This window comes from Triturus cristatus, chromosome 6 (assembly GCF_964204655.1).
Source record: "Triturus cristatus chromosome 6, aTriCri1.1, whole genome shotgun sequence".
Taxonomy (NCBI): Eukaryota; Metazoa; Chordata; class Amphibia; order Caudata; family Salamandridae; genus Triturus; species Triturus cristatus.
Genome location: NC_140589.1, coordinates 556,655,863 through 556,675,624, shown reverse-complemented (window position 1 = coordinate 556,675,624; position 19,762 = coordinate 556,655,863). Strand labels below are relative to the sequence as shown.

General features: G+C 50.8%; 1 protein-coding gene across 4 annotated transcripts in view; it reads left to right on the top strand.

Annotated features, from left to right (window-relative positions):
* PHIP (PHIP subunit of CUL4-Ring ligase complex) overlaps nt 1–19,762 on the top strand; it is a 1,862,070-nt gene that overhangs the window by 1,413,742 nt on the left and 428,566 nt on the right. For all 4 annotated transcript variants that reach the window (XM_085610989.1, XM_085610988.1, XM_085610991.1 and 1 more), the window contains exon 34: nt 13,716–13,766. In XM_085610989.1, the coding sequence (XP_085467115.1) occupies nt 13,716–13,766 (51 nt within the window). The remainder of the gene's footprint in view (nt 1–13,715; nt 13,767–19,762) is intronic.

Below are 19,762 nucleotides of genomic sequence, written 5' to 3'. Positions count from 1 at the left end.
GCTCACCAGATGCCAGTGGGTGGCAGGATTCGCCATCACCTTCCCCACTGGCGCACCATCACCTCAAACAGGTGGGTTCTTCAAATAGTCCGAAGGGGCTACTCCCTTTCCTTCGAGTCTACCCCTCCAGCCATGCCACCTCAGCACCACTGCATGTCGGGGGATCACTTGGTACTTCTCCAGCAGGAAGTTGCAGCCCTCTTGGCCAAGGGGGCCATCGAGCGTGTTCCGACGCCAGAAGTAATTTGTGGTTGTTATTCCCACTACTTACTGGTTCCAAAGAAGGACACAGGCCTGCGTCCTATCTTAGACCTCCGGAACGTCAATCGCTTCCTCCGGAAGGAGAAGTTCAAGATGCTCACGCTTACCCAGGTCTTTTCTGCCCTAGACCCGCAAGACTGGCTGGTAACGCTGGACTTGCAAGATGCTTACTTTCATATACCCATCCTGCCGGCCCACCGACGTTACCTAAGGTTCACGGTGGACAACGAGCATTTTCATTTCACCGTGCTCACTTTTGGCCTTACCAGCACCCCTCGGGTGTTCACGAAAGTGATGGCGGTGGTCGCAGCTCATCTGCGCAGATCAGGGGTTTCAGTCTTCCCCTATCTCAACGACTGGCTGTTGAAGGCGGGCTCGCCCCAGGCAGTCGTCTCCCACCTCCAGACTACGGCCGACCTCCTGCATTTGCTGGGGTTTTCCATCAATGTGCCGAAGTCGCACCTGATTCCCTCTCAGAAGCTCCTCTTCATGAGAGCGGTTCTGTATACGGCGCAGTTTCGGGTTTATCCTCCCGAACAGCGAGTCTGGGACATTCGGGCTATGATTCCGATCTTTCTGCCCTGGTCCTGGGTTTCGGTCAGGAGGACCCTGAGGCTGCTGGGCCTCATGGCCTCCTGCATCCTGCTGATCTATCATGCCAGATGGCATATGCGGGTTCTGCAGTGGGACCTGAAGTTCCAGTGGATGCAGAATTAGGGGAACCTGTCCGACTACGTCCAGATCTCGGAGGGCACTGCACAGGACTTGCAGTGGTGGCTCACGAACCAGCGTTGGGTCAGCGGCAGATCCCTCTTCCTTCCCCAACCGGAGCACACAGTAGTGACGGACGCGTCCCTCCTGGGGTGAGGCGGCCACATGGGAGAGGCGGAGAGCAGAGGCGTCTGGTCTCCAGCGGAGTCCAAGCTCCATATCACTCTTTTGGAGCTCAGGGTGATCCTACTTGCACTGAAAGCATTCCTTCCGTCTGTCAAGGGGAGAGTAGTGCAGGTGTTCACAGACAACACCACCGCCATGTGGTACTGCAACAAGCAGGTCGGAGTGGGGTTGTGGACCCTATGTCAGGACGCTCCAAGTCTCTGGACATGGCTGGAACGTCAAGGCATTTCCTTGATGGTTCAACCCCTGGGAGGTACACTGAATGCCAGGGCGGACGAACTCAGCCGCATACTCGGAGGTGGTGCAAGGTCTCTTTCAGCAGTGGGGAGAACCCTGGTTAGATCTATTCGCCACCGAAGAGAACGCGCAATGTCAGCAGTTCTGAAAACTTTCTTCCTGGTGGCCATCACCTCCGCTCGGCGGGTGAGTGAGCTCCAGGCTCTTTCCTGTAAACCTCCTTTCCTGGCGATTCATCCGGACAAGGTTGTGCTTCGGCCACGTCCCTCTTTCTACCAAAAGTAGTCTCTGCCTTTCATCTCGGGCAAACTGCCAAACTGCCCACTTTCTTTCCGCACCCTTCAAGAGAAGAGACAAGGCTCCACCGTCTGGACCCGAAACGTGCGCTTTTGTTCTACCTCAACCGCACAAAACAGTTCCGGGTTGATGACCAGCTCTTTGTTGGCTACGTGGGTGCCAAGAAAGGTCGCGCTGTGGGTTGTCTTGTGCATTAAAGCCTGTTACTCTCTGGCTAAAAAAGAACCTCCGGTTGGGCTACGCGCCCATTCTACCAGGGCGACAGCAGCTACTACAGCATTGGAACGCAGTGTCCCCCTGCAAGACATCTCTCAGGCGGCCACTTGGGACTTGTTGCATACTTTCACTAAGCACTATTGCCTTGACAGTCCGGTCTGGAGAGACTGCTTCTTTGGCCGCTCAGTTCTCCGTTACTTTCTGGTGTAATCTCACTTCGCAGACCCTCCACCGGGGTTGGTATTGCTTGGGTATGTATTCTTATGTAAGGAATCTTATCACTAACGTGTCTCTTTCAGATGCACAAGTTACTTACTTGTGTAACGATATATCTGGAAGAGACATTAGTTAGTGATAGAGTCCTTACTGCCCGCCTATCCTCCCCGTTCTGCGAACTGTTCTCTAAGGTTCAGGTCATCCCTTTTAGGGCCCAAGTTCTATTGCACCAGTAGTCCGTCTCTGGCATGGCTCTGCTCTCCTGGCGCGGAAAAGTTGTGTTCAGAGTTGACCTCATCTCGGCGGCTACGATGCCAGCGACGTACGCGGAGCCATACAACAACGCCTACCAACGCGCAGGGGTACTGCTGACTAAAACATTCGGGATACAGTCTGACACCTGGGGATATTCTAAGGTAAGGAATCTATCACTAACTAATGTCTCTTACAGATATATCGTTACACAAATAAGTAACTTGTGCTGTGCGGCCTCCACAAACCCCTGAGGGTCATCAGCACTTCGCAAATTGCCGAAGAACTCCTCGAAATAGAGGTACTATTTCCCTGATGCCGCAAGCACCAAATACAGCAAGTCCAGTGTCGTCCAGCTCCCCACCCAAACGGATGTCTCGGAGTATCCGCCAAAGGTACCCCTGCTCCAAAGGGTCAGGTCTGCCTCTGCACCAAATCTTGAGTGCCCAGGACTCACCAGCGCCAGACTGCACGAATACCCGAGGTAACCGACCCCTTGCTACATAAACCCACAAAGCTGATTCTAACGCGGACTTCAACTTTGCACTTAGCCAACACCCGAAGAGGGACTTCAGGACTCCGGAGACCCACCTCAGCAGTGGACCAGCAGCTTCAGAATCGTCGTTCCAAGGTGGCAGCCCCTGATCGCGAGGTGTCTCTTTTTGTGCCAATGTCCAACATCTGAAAGAAACACGTTAGTTAGATTCCTCACCTTAGAATATCCCCAGGCGTCAGACTGGATCCGGAAGATTTTTCGTCAGCAATACCCCTTGCGCGTCGCTAGGCGTCGTCTGCGGCTCCGCGTCTGTCGTCGGCGTCGTGCGCCGGAATGACGTCGTCGGAGTACTTAGACGCCGCCCTCGCGCGCTGACGTCAGTTCTTCTTTTTTCCGCGCCAGTAAGCGCAGATCCGGGAGAGCTACCCCTTTAGTCACTTTTTGACTAACTTTTTTCGATCCTTTTTGATCTTGTCTCGACTCCGGTGCCGGTAGGATGCCTGGTTTTAAAGCCTGTGCTGACTGCAACCGCTTGATGTCGGTTACGGACCATCACCGCCGGTGCCTTTACTGCTTGGGCCTCGACCACGACGCGGAGTCGTGTTCGGACTGCAAGGCCCTGACCTCGAAGGCTAGACGGGAGCGGTCCCGTAAGCTTCTCGAGCTTCGCCACTCGGCTCCGTGCCCCTTTCGATCCCGGTCCAGGAGGAGGTCCAAGGATCGGTCGCGGAGCCGCAGCCGAAGTCATCATCGATCGTCTGGCTCCAAGTCTTCGGGTAAGTCGAAGCACTCCAAGAAGTCCAAGAGGCGACACCGCTCTTCGGACTCCCCTCGCCGGTCGCGTGACTTGGCCGAGGGTCAGGGTGGTTCCACCCCCGCGGCTCCAGCGGAGCCGCAGGCGCCGCGCAAGTCCCCATACCCGCCGGTCCCTGGGACTGACGCGACGCCGGCGGAAGTCAGTGCCTTCCTCTCGGCCATGAGGAACCTGGCTCCGCCGTCGACGCCCGCTGGCGCGCCTTCGGGCCCCGCGGACCCGACTGGGCAACCTTGCCTGCCGGCGGCTCCGGCCCCAGCGCCATCGACGGCTCCGGCCTCGACGCCGCAAGTGCCCGAGGGACCCGTTCCCGAGTCCCCGCCGACGCAGGTCGACCTCGTCACGCCTCCTCCGCCGGCGTCGACACCGGTACCACCTCCGACGCCGGCTCCGCTCGGTGTCGAGCCCCAGTTCAGCCCGGCGCCGTTACGGCGTCGATGGACGCCGCGTTCGGCGCCGCTGGAGACACATTATGTCTATCGCCCGGCTCCGATCCTTCCTCCTGCATACCAAGAATCGGATGATGTGGGCGAATGGGAGGGATCCGAGGATCCTATGGCCGTTCAGGCTCAAATGTCACAGGACTGGGCAGATGAACTGGGGAGGCCAGTGGTCTGGATACCTCTCCAGACACTGGATTCATCTCTCCTCCGACTGTGGCTTCGGAGGAGGGTGCTGCTTTCTCTGTGGTGCTGCGCAAGGCGGCCGCAGCCCTTGGGCTCGAGCTACCTGCCGTGGCTGTGAGGACTAACGTCCTCACTGAGGTGCTTCAGTCTGCAGCAAGCTCCCTGAGCCTCTGCTGCCATTCAATGAGGCCCTCACTGACGTTCTGCAGGGCACCTGGTCCAAGCCCTCCACAGTTCCTCCTGTGGACAGGAACGTCGCCAGGCGCCATCGCCCTGCTCCGGGCGACCCCAGTTTTCTGTCCCAACACCCTACCCCCGAGAGCCTGGTTATCCAGGCCTCTACCTCCCAATCCTCCTTCCCGACCGCTCCGCCGGACCGGGATTCCAAGAGACTGGAACAGTTCGGCAAAAAGCTGTTCTCCTCCCTTAGTTTGGGCCTGCGGTCTTTGAACACCGCCTGTCTCTTGGACCGTTATTCCCACTCTCTGTGGGATACGGTGGAGGACGTGCTGCCCCTGTGTCCGGAGGAGGTCCAGACACGACTTACCCAGGCTCTGGCCGATGGGAGGGATGCAGCGCGACATGCTATCCGATGTGGACTTGACACTACGGACTCGCTGGGTAGGGCGATTTGGGTAGGGCGATTTCTACCTCAGTGGCGCTTAGACGTCACGCCTGGCTGCGGTCCACGTCCTTTTCGGGCGATGTCCAGAGCACCCTCATGGACATGCCCTTTGATGGCACTCGCCTTTTCGGCGAGAAAGCGGACAGTGCGCTGAATCGCTTTAAGGACTCCCGGGCTACGGCCAAGTCCTTGGGCCTCTCGGCCCCGTGGTCGCAAACTTCCACCTTTCGACCCTTTCGTGGCCAAGGAAGGGGTGCCTCCTCACGTATGCCTAGCCACCAGCCGCAGAACCAACCTGCGCGCGGACGTGGTTTCCGCCGAGGCGGTTCTGGAGGAAGACGCGGTCAGCCCACATCCACCCCGGCAGCATCCGCCTCAAAGCCTTCCTAGTCCGAGCTTTCAGGCCCATTCCACGCCAGTGGGCGGCAGAGTTCGCCATCACCTGCTCCACTGGCGGTCCATCACATCGGACAGGTGGGTGCTGCAAATCGTCCGAAGGGGCTACTCCCTCCCCTTCGAGACGACCCCTCCAGCCATGCCACCGCAGCACCACCGTATCTCGGGGGATCATTTGAATCTTCTCCACGAGGAAGTTTCGGCCCTCTTAGCCAAGGGGGCCGTCGAGCGCGTTCCGAGCCCAGAAGTAGGTCGTGGTTGTTATTCCCACTACTTTCTGGTTCCCAAGAAGGGCAAAGGGGGCCTACGCCCTATCTTGGACCTCCGGAACGTCAATGCCTTCCTCCGGAAGGAAATGTTCAAGATGTTAACTTTGGCTCAGGTTCTAGCTGCCCTACACCCTGGAGACTGGATGGTAGCGTTGGACTTGCAGGACGCATATTTCCACATCCCCGTCCTGCCGGCCCACCGCCGTTACCTGCGGTTCACGGTGGGCCAAGAGCACTTTCAGTTTACCGTGCTCCCCTTCGGCCTCACCAGTGCCCCTCGGGTGTTCACGAAAGTGATGGCGGTGGTCGCAGCTCATCTGCGCAGATCAGGGTTTCCAGTCTTCCCCTATCTCGACGACTGGTTGTTGAAGGCGGGCTCGCCCCAGACAGTCGTCTCCCACCTCCAGACTACGGCGGATCTCCTGCATTTGCTGGGATTTTCCATCAACGTGCCGAAGTCACACCTGAGTCCCTCTCAGAAGCTCCTCTTCATCGGAGCGGTTCTCGATTCGGCGCAGTTCCGGGTCTATCCGCCGGAACAGCGGGTCCGGGATATTCAGGCCCTGATTCCCATCTTTCGGCCTCTATCCTTGGTTTCGGTCAGGCTAGTGTTGCGGCTTCTGGGGCTGATGGCCTCCTGCATCCTACTAGTGCATCACGCCAGGCGGCGCATGCGGGCTCTGCAGTGGGACCTGAAGTTTCAGTGGGCTCAGCATCACGGCAATCTGTCCGACCATGTCTTGATCTCGGAGGGCACTGCACAGCAGTTGCAGTGGTGGCTCACGGACCGCGATTGGGTCAAGGGCAAGAGCCACTCCCTTCCCCAATCGGAGCATGTCGTAGTGACGGATGCGTCCCTCCTGGGATGGGGTGGCCATATGGGAGAGGCGGAGATCAGAGGCCTCTGGTCTCCGGCGGAGTCTCGTCTCCACATCAACCTGTTGGAGTTGAGAGCGATCCGACTTGCACTGAAAGCCTTCCTTCCCTCTGTCAGGGGAAGTGTCGTGCAGGTGTTCACGGACAACACCACCGCCATGTGGTATTGCAACAAACAGGGCGGGGTGGGGTCGTGGACCCTTTGTCAGGAGGCTCTGCGCCTCTGGACGTGGCTGGAACACCAGGGCGTCACCCTAGTGGTTCAACATCTGGCGGGCTCTCTGAACGCCAGAGCAGACGAACTCAGCCGCCGGTGCATGATGGATCACGAATGGCATCTGAACTCCGAAGTGGCGCAAGGTCTCTTTCAGCAGTGGGGAGAGCCTTGGTTAGATCTATTCGCCACCGAAGAGAACGCGCAATGTCAGCAGTTCTGCGCGTTGGAATTTCCAAGGCGGCACTCGCTCGGCGACGCTTTTCGTCACGAGTGGAGTTGCGGTCTGTTGTACGCCTTTCCGCCTATACCACTTCTTCCCAGAGTGCTGAAGAAGATCAGGCACGACCGGGCCCAAGTCATCTTGGTGGCTCCGGATTGGGCACGAAGGTACTGGTATCCCGAGCTACTCAGTATGTTGACCGATCCTCCGATACGTCTGCCCCTTCGGGAGGATCTTCTGTCGCAGCAGCAGGGGACGGTCCTCCACCCGAACCTGTCCAGCCTCCACCTCCATGCGTGGAGATTGAGCGGCGACAGTTGATGCCATTTGACTTGCCTCCTGAAGTCTGTGATATCATTCTGGCAGCCAGGCGTCCCTCCACAAAGTCGGTATACGCCTGCCGGTGGAACAAATTTGTGGCATGGTGCACAGCAAAGGCTGTGGATCCCCTTTCCGCCCCTCTTTCTGAGGTTCTCCTCTTTCTTCTTTCTTTGGCCCGGCAGGGCTCTGCCCTGGGCACCCTGAAAGGTTATCTTGCTGCCCTCTCTGCCTTCTTGCGGCTTCCTGATCAGCCTTCTCTTTTCAAGTCCCCTGTGGTTACACGCTTTCTAAAAGGCATTACTCACACGTTCCCTCCTGTCCCTTTTGTAATGCCTCAGTGGGACTTGAATCTTGTTGTCACTTTTCTAATGTGTGCTCCCTTTGAGCCTCTTCATAATTGTCCTCTTCATCTGCTGACGCTTAAGACTGCTTTTCTGGTAGCCATCACCTCGGCTAGACGGGTGAGTGAGCTCCAGGCTTTATCTTCAAAGCCTCCTTTTCTGTCTGTTCATCCGGACAAGTTTGTCCTTCGGCCTCGTCCCTCCTTTCTTCCGAAAGTGGTGACTCCATTTCATCTTGGGCAGTCTGTCACCTTGCCCACCTTCTTTCCGCCTCCGCATCCTTCCAAAGAGGAAGAGAGGCTCCACCGTCTGGACCCAAAACGTGCGCTCTCCTTTTATCTGGACCGCACAAAGCAGTTCCGGGTAGACGACCAACTTTTAGTTGGATACATGGGTGCTAAGAAGGGGAAAGCTGTGCACAAACGGACCATCTCTCGGTGGGTCGTTTTGTGCATCAAAATTTGTTACTCCTTGGCAAAAAAGGACCCTCCTGTTGGGCTGCGCGCCCATTCTACTCGGGCCACGGCGGCTACCACTGCTTTGGGACGGGGTGTCCCTTTGCAGGACATCTGTCAGGCGGCAACGTGGGCTTCGCTACACACGTTTGCCAGGCATTATTGCCTTGACAGCCAAGTCCGGAGGGATGGCTTCTTTGGCCGTTCTGTCCTCCAGGACTTTCTGGTGTGATCTTGGTTCTCAGACCCACCACCGGGGATGGTATTGCTTGGGTATCTATTCTAAGGTGAGGAATCTAACTAATGTGTTTCTTTCAGATGAACAAGTTACTTACCTTCGGTAACGATGTATCTGTAAGAAACATTAGTTAGTTAGATTCCTCACCGACCCACCCATCCTCCCCGTTCTGCGAACTGACATCTAGGGTTAAGGTTATCCTTTTCAGGCCTCTAGATTTTATTTTTGGCACCAGTGTCGGTCTTTGCATGGCTCTGCGTTCCTGGCGCGGAAAGCTATGTACAAGAACTGACGTCAGCACGCGAGGGCGGCGTCTAAGTACTCCAACGTCATTCCGGCACACGACGACGGACGCGGAGCCGCAGACGACGCCTAGCGACGCGCAAGGGGTATTGCTGACAAAAAATCTTCCGGATCCAGTCTGACGCCTGGGGATATTCTAAGGTGAGGAATCTAACTAACTAATGTTTCTTACAGATACATCGTTACCGAAGGTAAGTAACTTGTTCTTCACATCTTCACTGCACCCAGCCTGCCTGGCAGAGACATCTTCTATCCAGCTGTGTTCCCGTGGTCCCAGAGCACTTGCGACCTCTACTGTCTCTTGAGAGTCTTCGGACTGGCTTGTAAGTCCCCCTTTGCATTGCTTTTACAGGTGGCCCTCTTTCTTCGTAGCACGTCAGCTACTAAGTCCCTTTCTTCTTGCTCACGGTGAAACCCAGGACGCTCCCAAAAACTTGTCCTTGGAACTTTTGACCTTGGCCCCAAACAGTTTGATTGCTAAAAGAGTACCCACGCACGCAAACAACTATATTGCATTGATATTCTACTTGCCTTTTTCCTACCATAGGAAATGTATTGTGCGTAGTTGAGCACAACTATACTATTGCATTTGTTATGATTTTATTGTATTGATAAACGTATTTACCTTGTACCTGATGTTTTTTGTCTAATATTTATATAAAAAGAGTAATATTTTTCTAATTTGGTCTCTGCTTCATTCATTGAGTTTGTTCCTCATTTAGTGCCTTGGGGTGTACGACAAATGCTTAACACTACCCTCTGAGAAGCCTAACTGCTCGCCCACACTACCACAAAAATAGAGCATTAGAATTATCTTCTTTTGCCTCTGTAATCAATAAGGGTCTTTTGGACCTCTCTGCACAGTGTACCCCATTGTGGTGCACTATATAGAGAGGTGGGTTTGCTACACGTTACCTATATAGGTGCCAACCAGGGGTGCTGATTTCAGTTCTTTTCTTTCCGCGCCAGCCAGCGCTGAGCTGGAGAAGAGTTACCCCTTGTCTTCGACGTTTTGTCGAGCTTTTTGGAGGTTTGCTTCCTGGTGTGTCGAGGATGTCCTCAAGCAATTCTGGATTTAAACCCTGCAGAGCCTGTCATCGGCTGTTGATCGACCCGCACCTTGTTTGCCTGTAGTTTCTCAAGCGTGACCACGGACACCAAGGCGTGTTCCGAATGTTGGACCATGGCTCAGAAGGCTTTGAGGCAGCAGTCCCTGAAGCCGCTAGTTACCCACAATGCAACTCTGTGGAAGTCAAGAACCCGGTCGAGGGTAAGGTCCCGCGATTGTTTGCAGAGCCGGAAGTCTAATTTGTCCTCCCCAAAGTAGTCAGGACATTCAGGTAGGAGGCATAAGAAAGAGTAAGAAGTTGGAGCGTTCTCCGACTTCTCTCTGTCAGCTGACGAGGCAAGGGAGCCGTGATGTTCTACGCCTCGTTCTCTAGAACTTGCGCCTGGGCCAACTAGAGCCTTCCAGGATTTCCCGCGGTTGAATCGATCCCTGTCCAGCTGAGAGTGTTCTATGAGCCCATGCATCTCATTTTGGGCAGTCCGACCCCAATGACACAGCTTTGAGCCCAGAAGGGGCCCCCTCTGGTTCAGTGCCAGCTGGGACCCATGTATCTAACCTGGATTCGGACCAGCCATCTCAACTTTCCCCGGCGCAGATCCCGACGCCAATACTTCTGCGGTCTCACAGTGGCACCATCTCCGGAGTGGAGGGGCGTTGCCCGATTCCGGCGCCTGCGGGAGCCGTTCCTCCCCAATCGGAGCCTGGACTTTATTTATATCGGCTATGCTTCGGGGAAGAATGGGAGTCATCGCTGCGCCCTGCTTAATACCAGCCCTTTAATTAAGAGTGTGGACTGGTGAGAGGACCTGGGGGAGATCAGCAGCCTGGACCCTTCTCCAAATGCTTGTCTGCTTACTCCCCCCTACTCTGGCTAGGGAGGAGGGAGCATCATACGCAGTGGTGCTGCACAGGGTGGCTGAGGTCTTTGATCTTCAGTTGCCCATGGTGGCAGTTAAGACTAAGCTCTTAATGGAGGTGTTGCAACCGGGAGTCTCCACGTTACCCATGCTCCCATTCTATCACGTCCTCACTGATGTCCTTTTGGGTGCCTGGTCCAAACCCAACACAGGCTCCTGTGAACTGGAGGATTGCTCGCCACCATTGCTCCGCACCTGGGGACCCAAACCACCTCATACAATACTCTACACCTGAGAGCTTGATGGTCCAAGCCTCCACCCTCTAAGGCGCTTTCCCTACCGCTTCCCCAGACAGGGAATCCAAGAGGCTGGACCCATTTGGAAAGATGAGCTTTTCTTCCTCCAGCCTTGCATAGTGGTTCATTGACACTGCATGCCTTTTAGGCTGTCATTCCTGTGCTCTGTGGGATATGGTTCCACAAGTGCTGCTACAGGTCCCGAGGAGGCTTGGGCTGTAGTTGCCCAATCTGTTACTGATGGGAGGGACTCAGCAAAGTTCATGATTCGATGTGAGCTTGACATGACCGACACTCTGGGCAGAGCGGTTTTAATGACAGTGACCCTTAGGCACCATGCCTGGCTGAAAGCGACTGACATCTTGTGGGATGTTCCGGTTTCCCTCATGGACATGCCCTTTAATGGCACCTGTCTCTTCAGAGACCAGGTATATTTGGGCGCTCCAGGATTCTCCTGCAACAGCCAAGTCCTTAGGCATCTCTGCGGCCCACATCCACCCCATTTTGCCTTTCGCTCCCGTCGTGGCTTCAGAAGGGGCTTCCAGTGGTGTCATTTCCAGCCCAGCTTCTGCGTTGGACAGGCTCCTCAGCATGGTCAATAGGCTGAGTACGCTCAGACCTGGTCGGTCAGGTGACCAGCTGTCTGGTCAGTCCACCTACCCCCCACCCCAACTCCCTCTGCAACTGCCTCCAAAACCTCCTAGTCTACCCCTTTATCACCATGGGCACCCAGTTGGCGTTAGGATTGCCATTGCCTGCCCTTCTGGCAGTCCATAACATCAGACAGGTGGGTTATGCAGATTGTCCAAAGGGGTACTCCCTCCCTTTCGAGGCTACCCTTCCCCTCATGCCACCTTCTCACGATCAGCTGGCAGAGGATCATCTATCTGTTCTCCACGTGGAGGTTGTGGCTCTCTTGGCCAAGGGAACCATAAAGAAGGTTACTCTGCCAGAAGTAGGCTGTGGTTTTTATTCCTGGTACTTTATGGTCCTCAAGATGGAATAGAGCTTTTGTCCTATTCCTGCTCTCCGAACTCTCAATCTCTTCCTTAAGAAGGAGAAGTTTAAAAATGCTCACATTGGCTCATGTCTTGTCTGCCCAGAACCCTGGAGACTAGATGGTAGCGTTGGACTTGCAGGACGCCTATTTTCACATACCCATCCTGGCTGCCTATCTGCGTTATTTGCGGTAGGCCTCAAGCATTTTCAGTTCACTGTGCTCCCTTTGTGCCTTAACAGCGCCTATTGGGTGTTCACCAAGGGGATGGCAGTGGTCGCAGCTCATCTGTGAATATCTGGGGTGCCAGTCTTCCCCTATGTCGATGACTAGCTGTTGAAGGCAGGCCGGCCCTAGGCTGTTGTATTCCACCCTCAGACTACGGCAAACCTCCTGCACTCCCTGGGGTTCACTATTAATGTGCCAATGTTACATCCACTCTCTCCCTTTCATCAAAGCGGTACTGGACACAGTGGAGTATCGGGCTTATCCTCCCAAGCGACGAGTTCAGGATATTCAGGCTGTGATAATGATATTTCAGCTTCTATCCTGCGTTTCGGTGAGACTGGCTCTGAGGCAGCTGGGCGTCATGGCGTCCCGAATCCTGCTGGTGACACATGCCAGATGGCATATGCGGACTCTGCAGTGGGCCCTAAGTTCCAGTGGGTGCAGCATAAGGGGAATCTCTCTGACCAGGTCTAGATTTGAGAGGCTCCCCCCCGCCCCCCCTGCCCCCCCTCTCCCTTCTCCAACCAGATCTCTCAGTAATGACTTCTGGGATGGGGCAGCCACCAGGAAGAGGTGGAGATCAAAGGATTTTGATCTCCTGAGGAATCCGGCCTCTACATCAATCTGCTGGAGAAACAAGCGATTCATTTGGCATTGAAAGCCTTTCTTCCTTCCATCAAGGAGCTGCTAGTTCAAGTGTTCACAGACAACACCACAGCCACGTGGTACTTCAAAAAACTGGGTGGGTTGGGGGCCATTTATCAAGAGGCCCTATGCTTCTGGACATGGCTGTAAAACATGGCATTTCTCAGATGGTGTAACACCTGGCCAGTCCTCTGAACATCAGAGCGGACGAACTCTGGTGAAGATGCCTAGCAGATCACAAATGGTGTCTCCATCTTGAGGTGGTGCAAGGCCTCTTTCAGCAGTGAGGAGAGCCTTGGTTAGATCTGTTTGTCAGCAGTATTGCACACTGGAGTTTCAAAGGCAGAAATCGCTCTGAGACACTTTTCCAGCTCAGACCTTTCCACGCATACAAATCCTAGGGTATCTAGTCTAAGGTAAGGAATCTATGTCTAGAAGTCTCTATCAGATGAACAAGTTACTTACTTTTTTGTAATGCCTTATCTGGTAGAGATTATATCTAGCCGCAGGTTCCTATTGACCCACCCATCCTACCCACTCTGCGAATATATTTGTAGGGATAGGGATAGCCTCTTTCAGGGCCCTAGTTTTTGACACACCAATGGTCAGTGTTCTTCATGGCTCCGCGCTTCTGGTGTGGAAAGTTGTGAAAAGAAACTGACTGTGCACCTTAGTGGTGCCTATAAAGGTACCGCGATGTCAACTCCCTGTGTGAATGACGACGGACGTGGAGCCGATCGACACCACCCACTGGCACACAGTGGTACTGCTCACGATAAATCTTCCCGATCCAGTCTGACACGTGGGGAAATTGTAGGGTATGAAATCTGCAGCTAGATATAGACTCTACCAGATAAGGCGTTATTGAAGGTAAGTAACTTGTTCTAAAGGTACATAGATTATCCACAAAAGAGATGTTGTCAAAGGTAAGTAACTTGTACTTATTGAGTATAAATCCTATTTAACTACATACTTTTTTACTGCATTGCCATGCTTAATGCTGTGCTTGCACTACTAATTATTTTCTCATTATGTATTTTTTGTTCTAAGGAGGAAGAAAAAGATGCCAATGTTCCTGGAACCTCAGCAACAAAGGGGAAGGTAGGATGTGCCTCCTTTTTGTTTGATATCATTATGCAGCTCTTACAGATGCTTTTTAGGTCATTGCAAAAGACATACTGTCAGCTACGGGCGTTCTGAATGCCCCACAACCCCACACACACAACTTTACCAGCTACAACTGGGTGAGGTTTTTTTATGGGCCTCTATTGTCTGCCACTTGGCAGATACATGCTCGGAATTAACGCTAAAAGGAAGAATGATGGGTTGATATAAAAGGGAGAGAAGGATAGACAAGTAGATGCATGAGTGGGTGAAAGGATGGCTGGGTGGGTGAAAGGATGGCTGGATGAAAGGATAGATGAGTGGGAGGAAATATGGGTGGGTGAAAGAATGGATGGATAAGTAGTTGAAAGGATAGGTTGGTGAAAGGATGGATGTGTGGGTGAATGGACCGGTAGATGAGTGGTTAGAAGGATGGGTGGGTTAAAGGATGGATAGGTGAAAAGGATTGATGGTTGAGTGGGTGAAATAATAGTTGCATGAGTGGGTTAAAGGATGAGTGGGTGAGAGGATGGGTGGAAGGATAGGTGACTAAGTGGCTGAAAGGATGGATAAATGGGAAATCTGAGAGTATAGATTATTAGATGGGTGGATGAAATGATGGCAGAGTAAATGGAAATCTGAGCGAATGGATGGATCAGTGGGTGAAAGGATAGCAGGGAAATCAAAATCTGAGAGTATGGATGCGTGGGTGAAAGGATGGCAGAGTAAATGATAATCTGAGAGGATGGATTGGTGGGTGAAAGGATGGCAGATTAAATGGAAATCTGAGAGTATGGATGGCATAGTACATAGAAGTCTGGGAGGTTGGATGATGGCAAAGTGAATTAAAATCGATGGATGAAAGGCATTATTTTTGGATGGGTAAGTCAAATGGTGAATGTATGGTTGGATCGAGGTATTGATGGATGGATGGATGCATGAAAGGATGGATGGAACTGCAAATATATGGATGGAATGGTCAAAGATTGAATAATGGATGAAGGAATGTTAATGTAAAATAGTTGACATCATCCGGTGCATAGTAGTGTGAAAGCATGAATGGATAGATGCTTGGATGAAAGAGACAAGGGTGTTTTTCTAGGGAGGTTCGGGCTCATTTGCTTGGTACAATCAGAGTTTTGGTTCAAAGTGGGTGGCGGGGGTTAATTTTGTGGTTACTCCTTTGTCAGCTTATCATGATTTTATAGTGGGCATAAAGCTCACCCATTGGTTGGCTTTATTTGTACTCACATTTGTGTGCTTCTTTTTCAGTGACTTTCCTTGTTCATCTCATGTTGTCTCCCTCTACTAGTTTACTTTTAAACTAATTTACTTGTGTCTTTCCACTGCTCACTTTAAGGCAATTTCATTTTAGGTCTGGCATTAGCCAAGACCTTTGTGTAATTCACATTGTTCTTCTGCCTAATATAGCAAAGAGCCTGGGGCGACTGGTCAGCCTACTTCAGCCATTGGCTAACTTCACTCTGAGTGGCTTCATTTTGCACTTGCACATGTGCAAATCCACTAAAAAATGAGTCCACTTCAGTATGCAGAGAAGTGTGGCATCATGTTCTACTTATGGATTTCTTTAATTGGCCAAACACATGTGTTTTTTGTCTTTATTATCAACAGGCATGATGACTTTTGCAGCTTTGGAACACTTTATTATAATGTTTTTCAGTTGTGGTCTGCGAATGGCGACTTAATGCACATCAGGTTTGCACACTGTGAGCAGGCTTGCCTTGGTTTGACACTTTAACAGAATGCCTTGTGTCCCGTTAGAGTGCACCACTAATTACGTGTTTGTTTCATTGCTGATCTTCAATAGAGGCATCCATGCATTCATACAGAACAAGCTCTGATGTTTCCCCCAGAGCACTGTCTAGCATGTTTTTCATAGAAGGTCCTGATTTCAAACCTCCAGATGAAAGAGCTCAGATTTAGAGTTAAGTCACCCATTAGGCCATAAGCACTCTGATTGGCCTCCATGCTTGTGGATAACTCATGCGTTGGAAACTAGAAGACACATTTGCTGTATGTTGAAAGGGCCATTTATCGTTTTTTCTGGAGTACGGGTATTGCAAGCTGCTGCCCTGGATTATACTCGCTAGAGTCTTTCTCATAACTCAATCTGTGAATAAATGGTATTCTTTTCTTCTGTTGTATCCTGTTTCAATCTAAAATTGGGTATTTTTCTACCTATGTTTACATATTGCAGTACTATGTGCCGCCCAGGGTATTGGATGTAGATATACCTGAAAAAACAAGTGAGCACCTGGACCTATTACACCAGCCTATCTGCCTTCCCGGGACCAAGAGCGTCACCTGCCCAAATTCTGAAATGTTATGAGGCCCAGTACCTCATCTTTGCCAGTCCGACTCCGCCGGTTTGCATTTGGGCCCCACGGAGTTGGTCGGGGCCCTGGGACTTCCTGAGGGTCCCCGTGGATCTAGTCCGAGTTCCGGCTTGACGCCGGTCGATCTCACTTGGCCTTCCTCATTGTCGATCCCAGAGCTTGACTCCAGTGGCATGGAAAGCAGGGGGCCCACGTAATGCATACACGTCTCACACGGGGTGACAAATGCAAAAAGACAAATGATGGACAGAATGCATTACAATGTCATACATTCACCCCAGTACAGAGATCTGGGCCTGTATCCATCGTTTGTTTGCTCCCCATGCCATTCCAGGGAGGTCCTGGCTTGGCAGTTCGGTCTGGACTGTTCCCATTAGGCACAGGGTAAGACTGATTTGCATATGGCTGGGTCTACACTGGATTTTATTCCTGATGAAAAGTGGTCCTGTTCCATGTATTGCTTTGTGGGTGATACAGAGCAGCTTGAAGGAGGATCTTCTGGCATCCAGTAACCAATGTAGGACCCCCAAGGCAGAGGAGATGTGGGCTTGTGGCTTTATGTGTAGGAGAAATCTGGCAGCAGAGTTTTGAATCCGTTGTAGTCTTTACATAGTTGATAAAAATGAACCCTGCTAGAAGGCATTGGTGTAGTTCAGTTTAGACAGTACAAGAGAAGTAGTATGGTAATGAAGCTTAATCCTGTTAATTTGTCCACTTGAGCATTCATTGATAACTTGGAGTCCATGGTATTTCCAAGGTTTCTTACTTCCTTGGAAACTTTAGGAGGTGGTCCCAGATTGCTAGTCCCGGCCAGACACCGAGTGGGTCATACTTTTTCCAATCACCACATGTGAGTATTTCAGTTTTGGAAGCATTCAATTTGAGATGGTTCTATGTCATCTGCTGATCAACGGCTCTGAGACATCTGAAGATTTGTGAGTTTCTAATGTATTTGGGGCTTTCAGGTTTCAGGAGTATTTGTGTCATCTGCATTGTTATTGCATGTGAGCTGAAATTGACCATTGCCGGTAATTACTTGTAAATGTTAAAAAGCATGTGTGAGATGTTAGAGCCTTGAGGGACCCCTGCTTTTGTGTTGTACGGTTTGGTTGTGAAAGGGGGAGCATGGATGACTTTTATTCTGTTTTGAAGGTAGGATGTGATCCAGTCGAGAACAGTCCACTCTATGCCGACTTTGTAGTCTTTCTATTAGTATGTCATGTTCAACTGTGTCAAAGGCAGCTGAGAGGTCCAAGAGAAGTAGTACAGCAACACTGTTCTGGTCTAGTGTGGTTTTTAAGGTCTTCCCAGATGGCGATGAGGGCAGATTCTTTGCCTCTTCCTGGGTGAAATCCTGTTTGGTAATCTGAAAGTATGGAGTTATCTTCAATGAATTGTGACATCTGGGCGAATGCTGATCTTGTTAGTATACCCAGGAAAGGTCCATTTGTAATTGGTCTGTAGTTGTCTGGGTCATGTAGGTCTAGGTTAGTTTTCTTTAATATAGGGTGTATGTGTGCCTTTTTTAGGTCTTCTGGAAAGATTTCCGTAGTTAAAGAATGATTGATGATTCGTCTTACTGGTGTTGAAGGTCGTTAAAAGAATGTTCTTGAAGATTTGTAGTGGATAAATGACAGAAGGGCTGCCGGCAGGCCTATTTGCTTTGGCCAGATCCATAAAATCACTTTGCGATATTTGTTTGAAGGACTACAGTGGCTGGATTAGCCTACTCTTGGGGGGGATTTTTAGATAGAGGTTGGTGCTGATGGTTTTCCTTTGTTTTATGGGATGAGTTTCTTCTGTGCATTTAGGCTTACAAAATTTCTTGAGAATTTTATAAAATTCTTTGTTTGCACATTTAGCTTTTTGAATTCTGTCTGAATAGTTCCTTTTCTTTCTTTTTAGCTTTTATGATCGTTGACTTGTATATTCTTTCAGGTTTGCCTAGGTGAAGCTTCTCTTGATTGCTGTTTGTTTTGAGCCAGGTGTGTAGCAGCTTTTTAATTTGTTTTTTTTATCTCTTTGAACAGAATTTATTTGTGTCTAGATCTGTGTTGGATTACCGTTACATGGCTTTGGGACTTCGTGTTTCACTTTTGGATAAACTGTCAGTATACACGTTCTAGGTGTATTACATGCTATCTCTTCTTGTCCTTTATGGGAAATATTTATACTTATGTCACTGTGTTAGCAACGTGGGTGTCTAGTACTTGGGTATACATGTGGAAACTTTCATGATGCTTGTAACATATGTCACCAAATTGATGTGCTCCTCACTTTGGGCTCCACCGATTTTTCACCACAGGAGTGATTATGGAGTGTGAGAAATATACACATTGATTATGATACAGACAAACAAATTATGTATATTTGTTCATTTTCCAGCCCTGAGGAAGTCGCGGGTACTCCCAGGCGACGAAACACGTGTTGGCTGGAGCGAGAATCAATAAATTAAGACTGGATATCATACCTCAACATATCGATTCATATGATTACGAACATATTGTTGTATATGTGATGGGTGTGCTCAGGTTTTGTTGCATTGTTTGTGATCTCTAGGGATTACCAGTTAGAAGGGTGGATGACCCTTCCTCCTTTGAGCACCCTTAATATTTGAATAGAGTACACATTGGAAGTGGCGAGCGCCAATACCGACCAGGGATCCATCATCCATTATTCTTTGAGTCACTGTGTTGGATGTTAGTTGTGTTTGTAAGTATTCAAAATTTGAGTTTGTTCTACGGTCAATAGGCAGATGCATGTAAGGTTTGTTTATTGATGGCGTTTTATGTTGAAAAGCTACCAAATTTTGGTCTGACCATGTGACTGTAGAAATTGTTTGAAAGTTAACTAGTTCTGGATTTGCAAAAATTTCAATAAGGATGTGTACAGCAATGTGTGTGGATTTGTGTACGATTTGATGTAGGTTCAGTTTGACTAGCCATTGATGATAGTTTTCAGATGGGGCATATTTGGTTTGTCAAACCAAATGGTTAGGTCACCAAGAGTGAATAGGTTGGAGTGTAGTGTTATAAGGTTTGAAACTGTCTGGAAACATGTCTGGGAATGTTGCATTGCTAGGTAGCCGTATGTAGAGTAGGAGGAAGTTGGTGTAGGGTTGCATCTCGTCATGAGGGGCCTCATACCCTTGTATGTACATTTTATCAGCTTTGGTGAGATTTGTTTGCTTGAATATAACAACTAGTTCACCTCCTCTTTTGCCTATCCAATTTTGTATGATAGTGTGATGGCCTGGGGGAATGGCTTCATGCTACACTTGAGCCATTTCAACTCCCTCCCATGTTTAATTTTATAAAGAGTAAATCTGAAAGAAACACATTAGTTATATATTCCTCACCTTAGAATTGCCCCCAGGCGTCAGACTGGATCCGAAAAGTTTTTTCGTCAGCAGTACCTCTGCTCGTCGGAAGGTGGCGTCGGTTGACTCCGCATCCGTCGTTGGCATCTTGGTCGCCCGGATGACGTCGCGGCAGCTACTTAGATGCTGCCCTCACGCGCTGACATCAGTTATTTCTTTTTCTGCGCCAGCCAGCGCAGATCCGGGAAGAGCGGTACCTCCAGTCACTTTTTGACTGACTTTTTTCTCGACTTTTGTCGACTTCTTTTTCGTGGTCT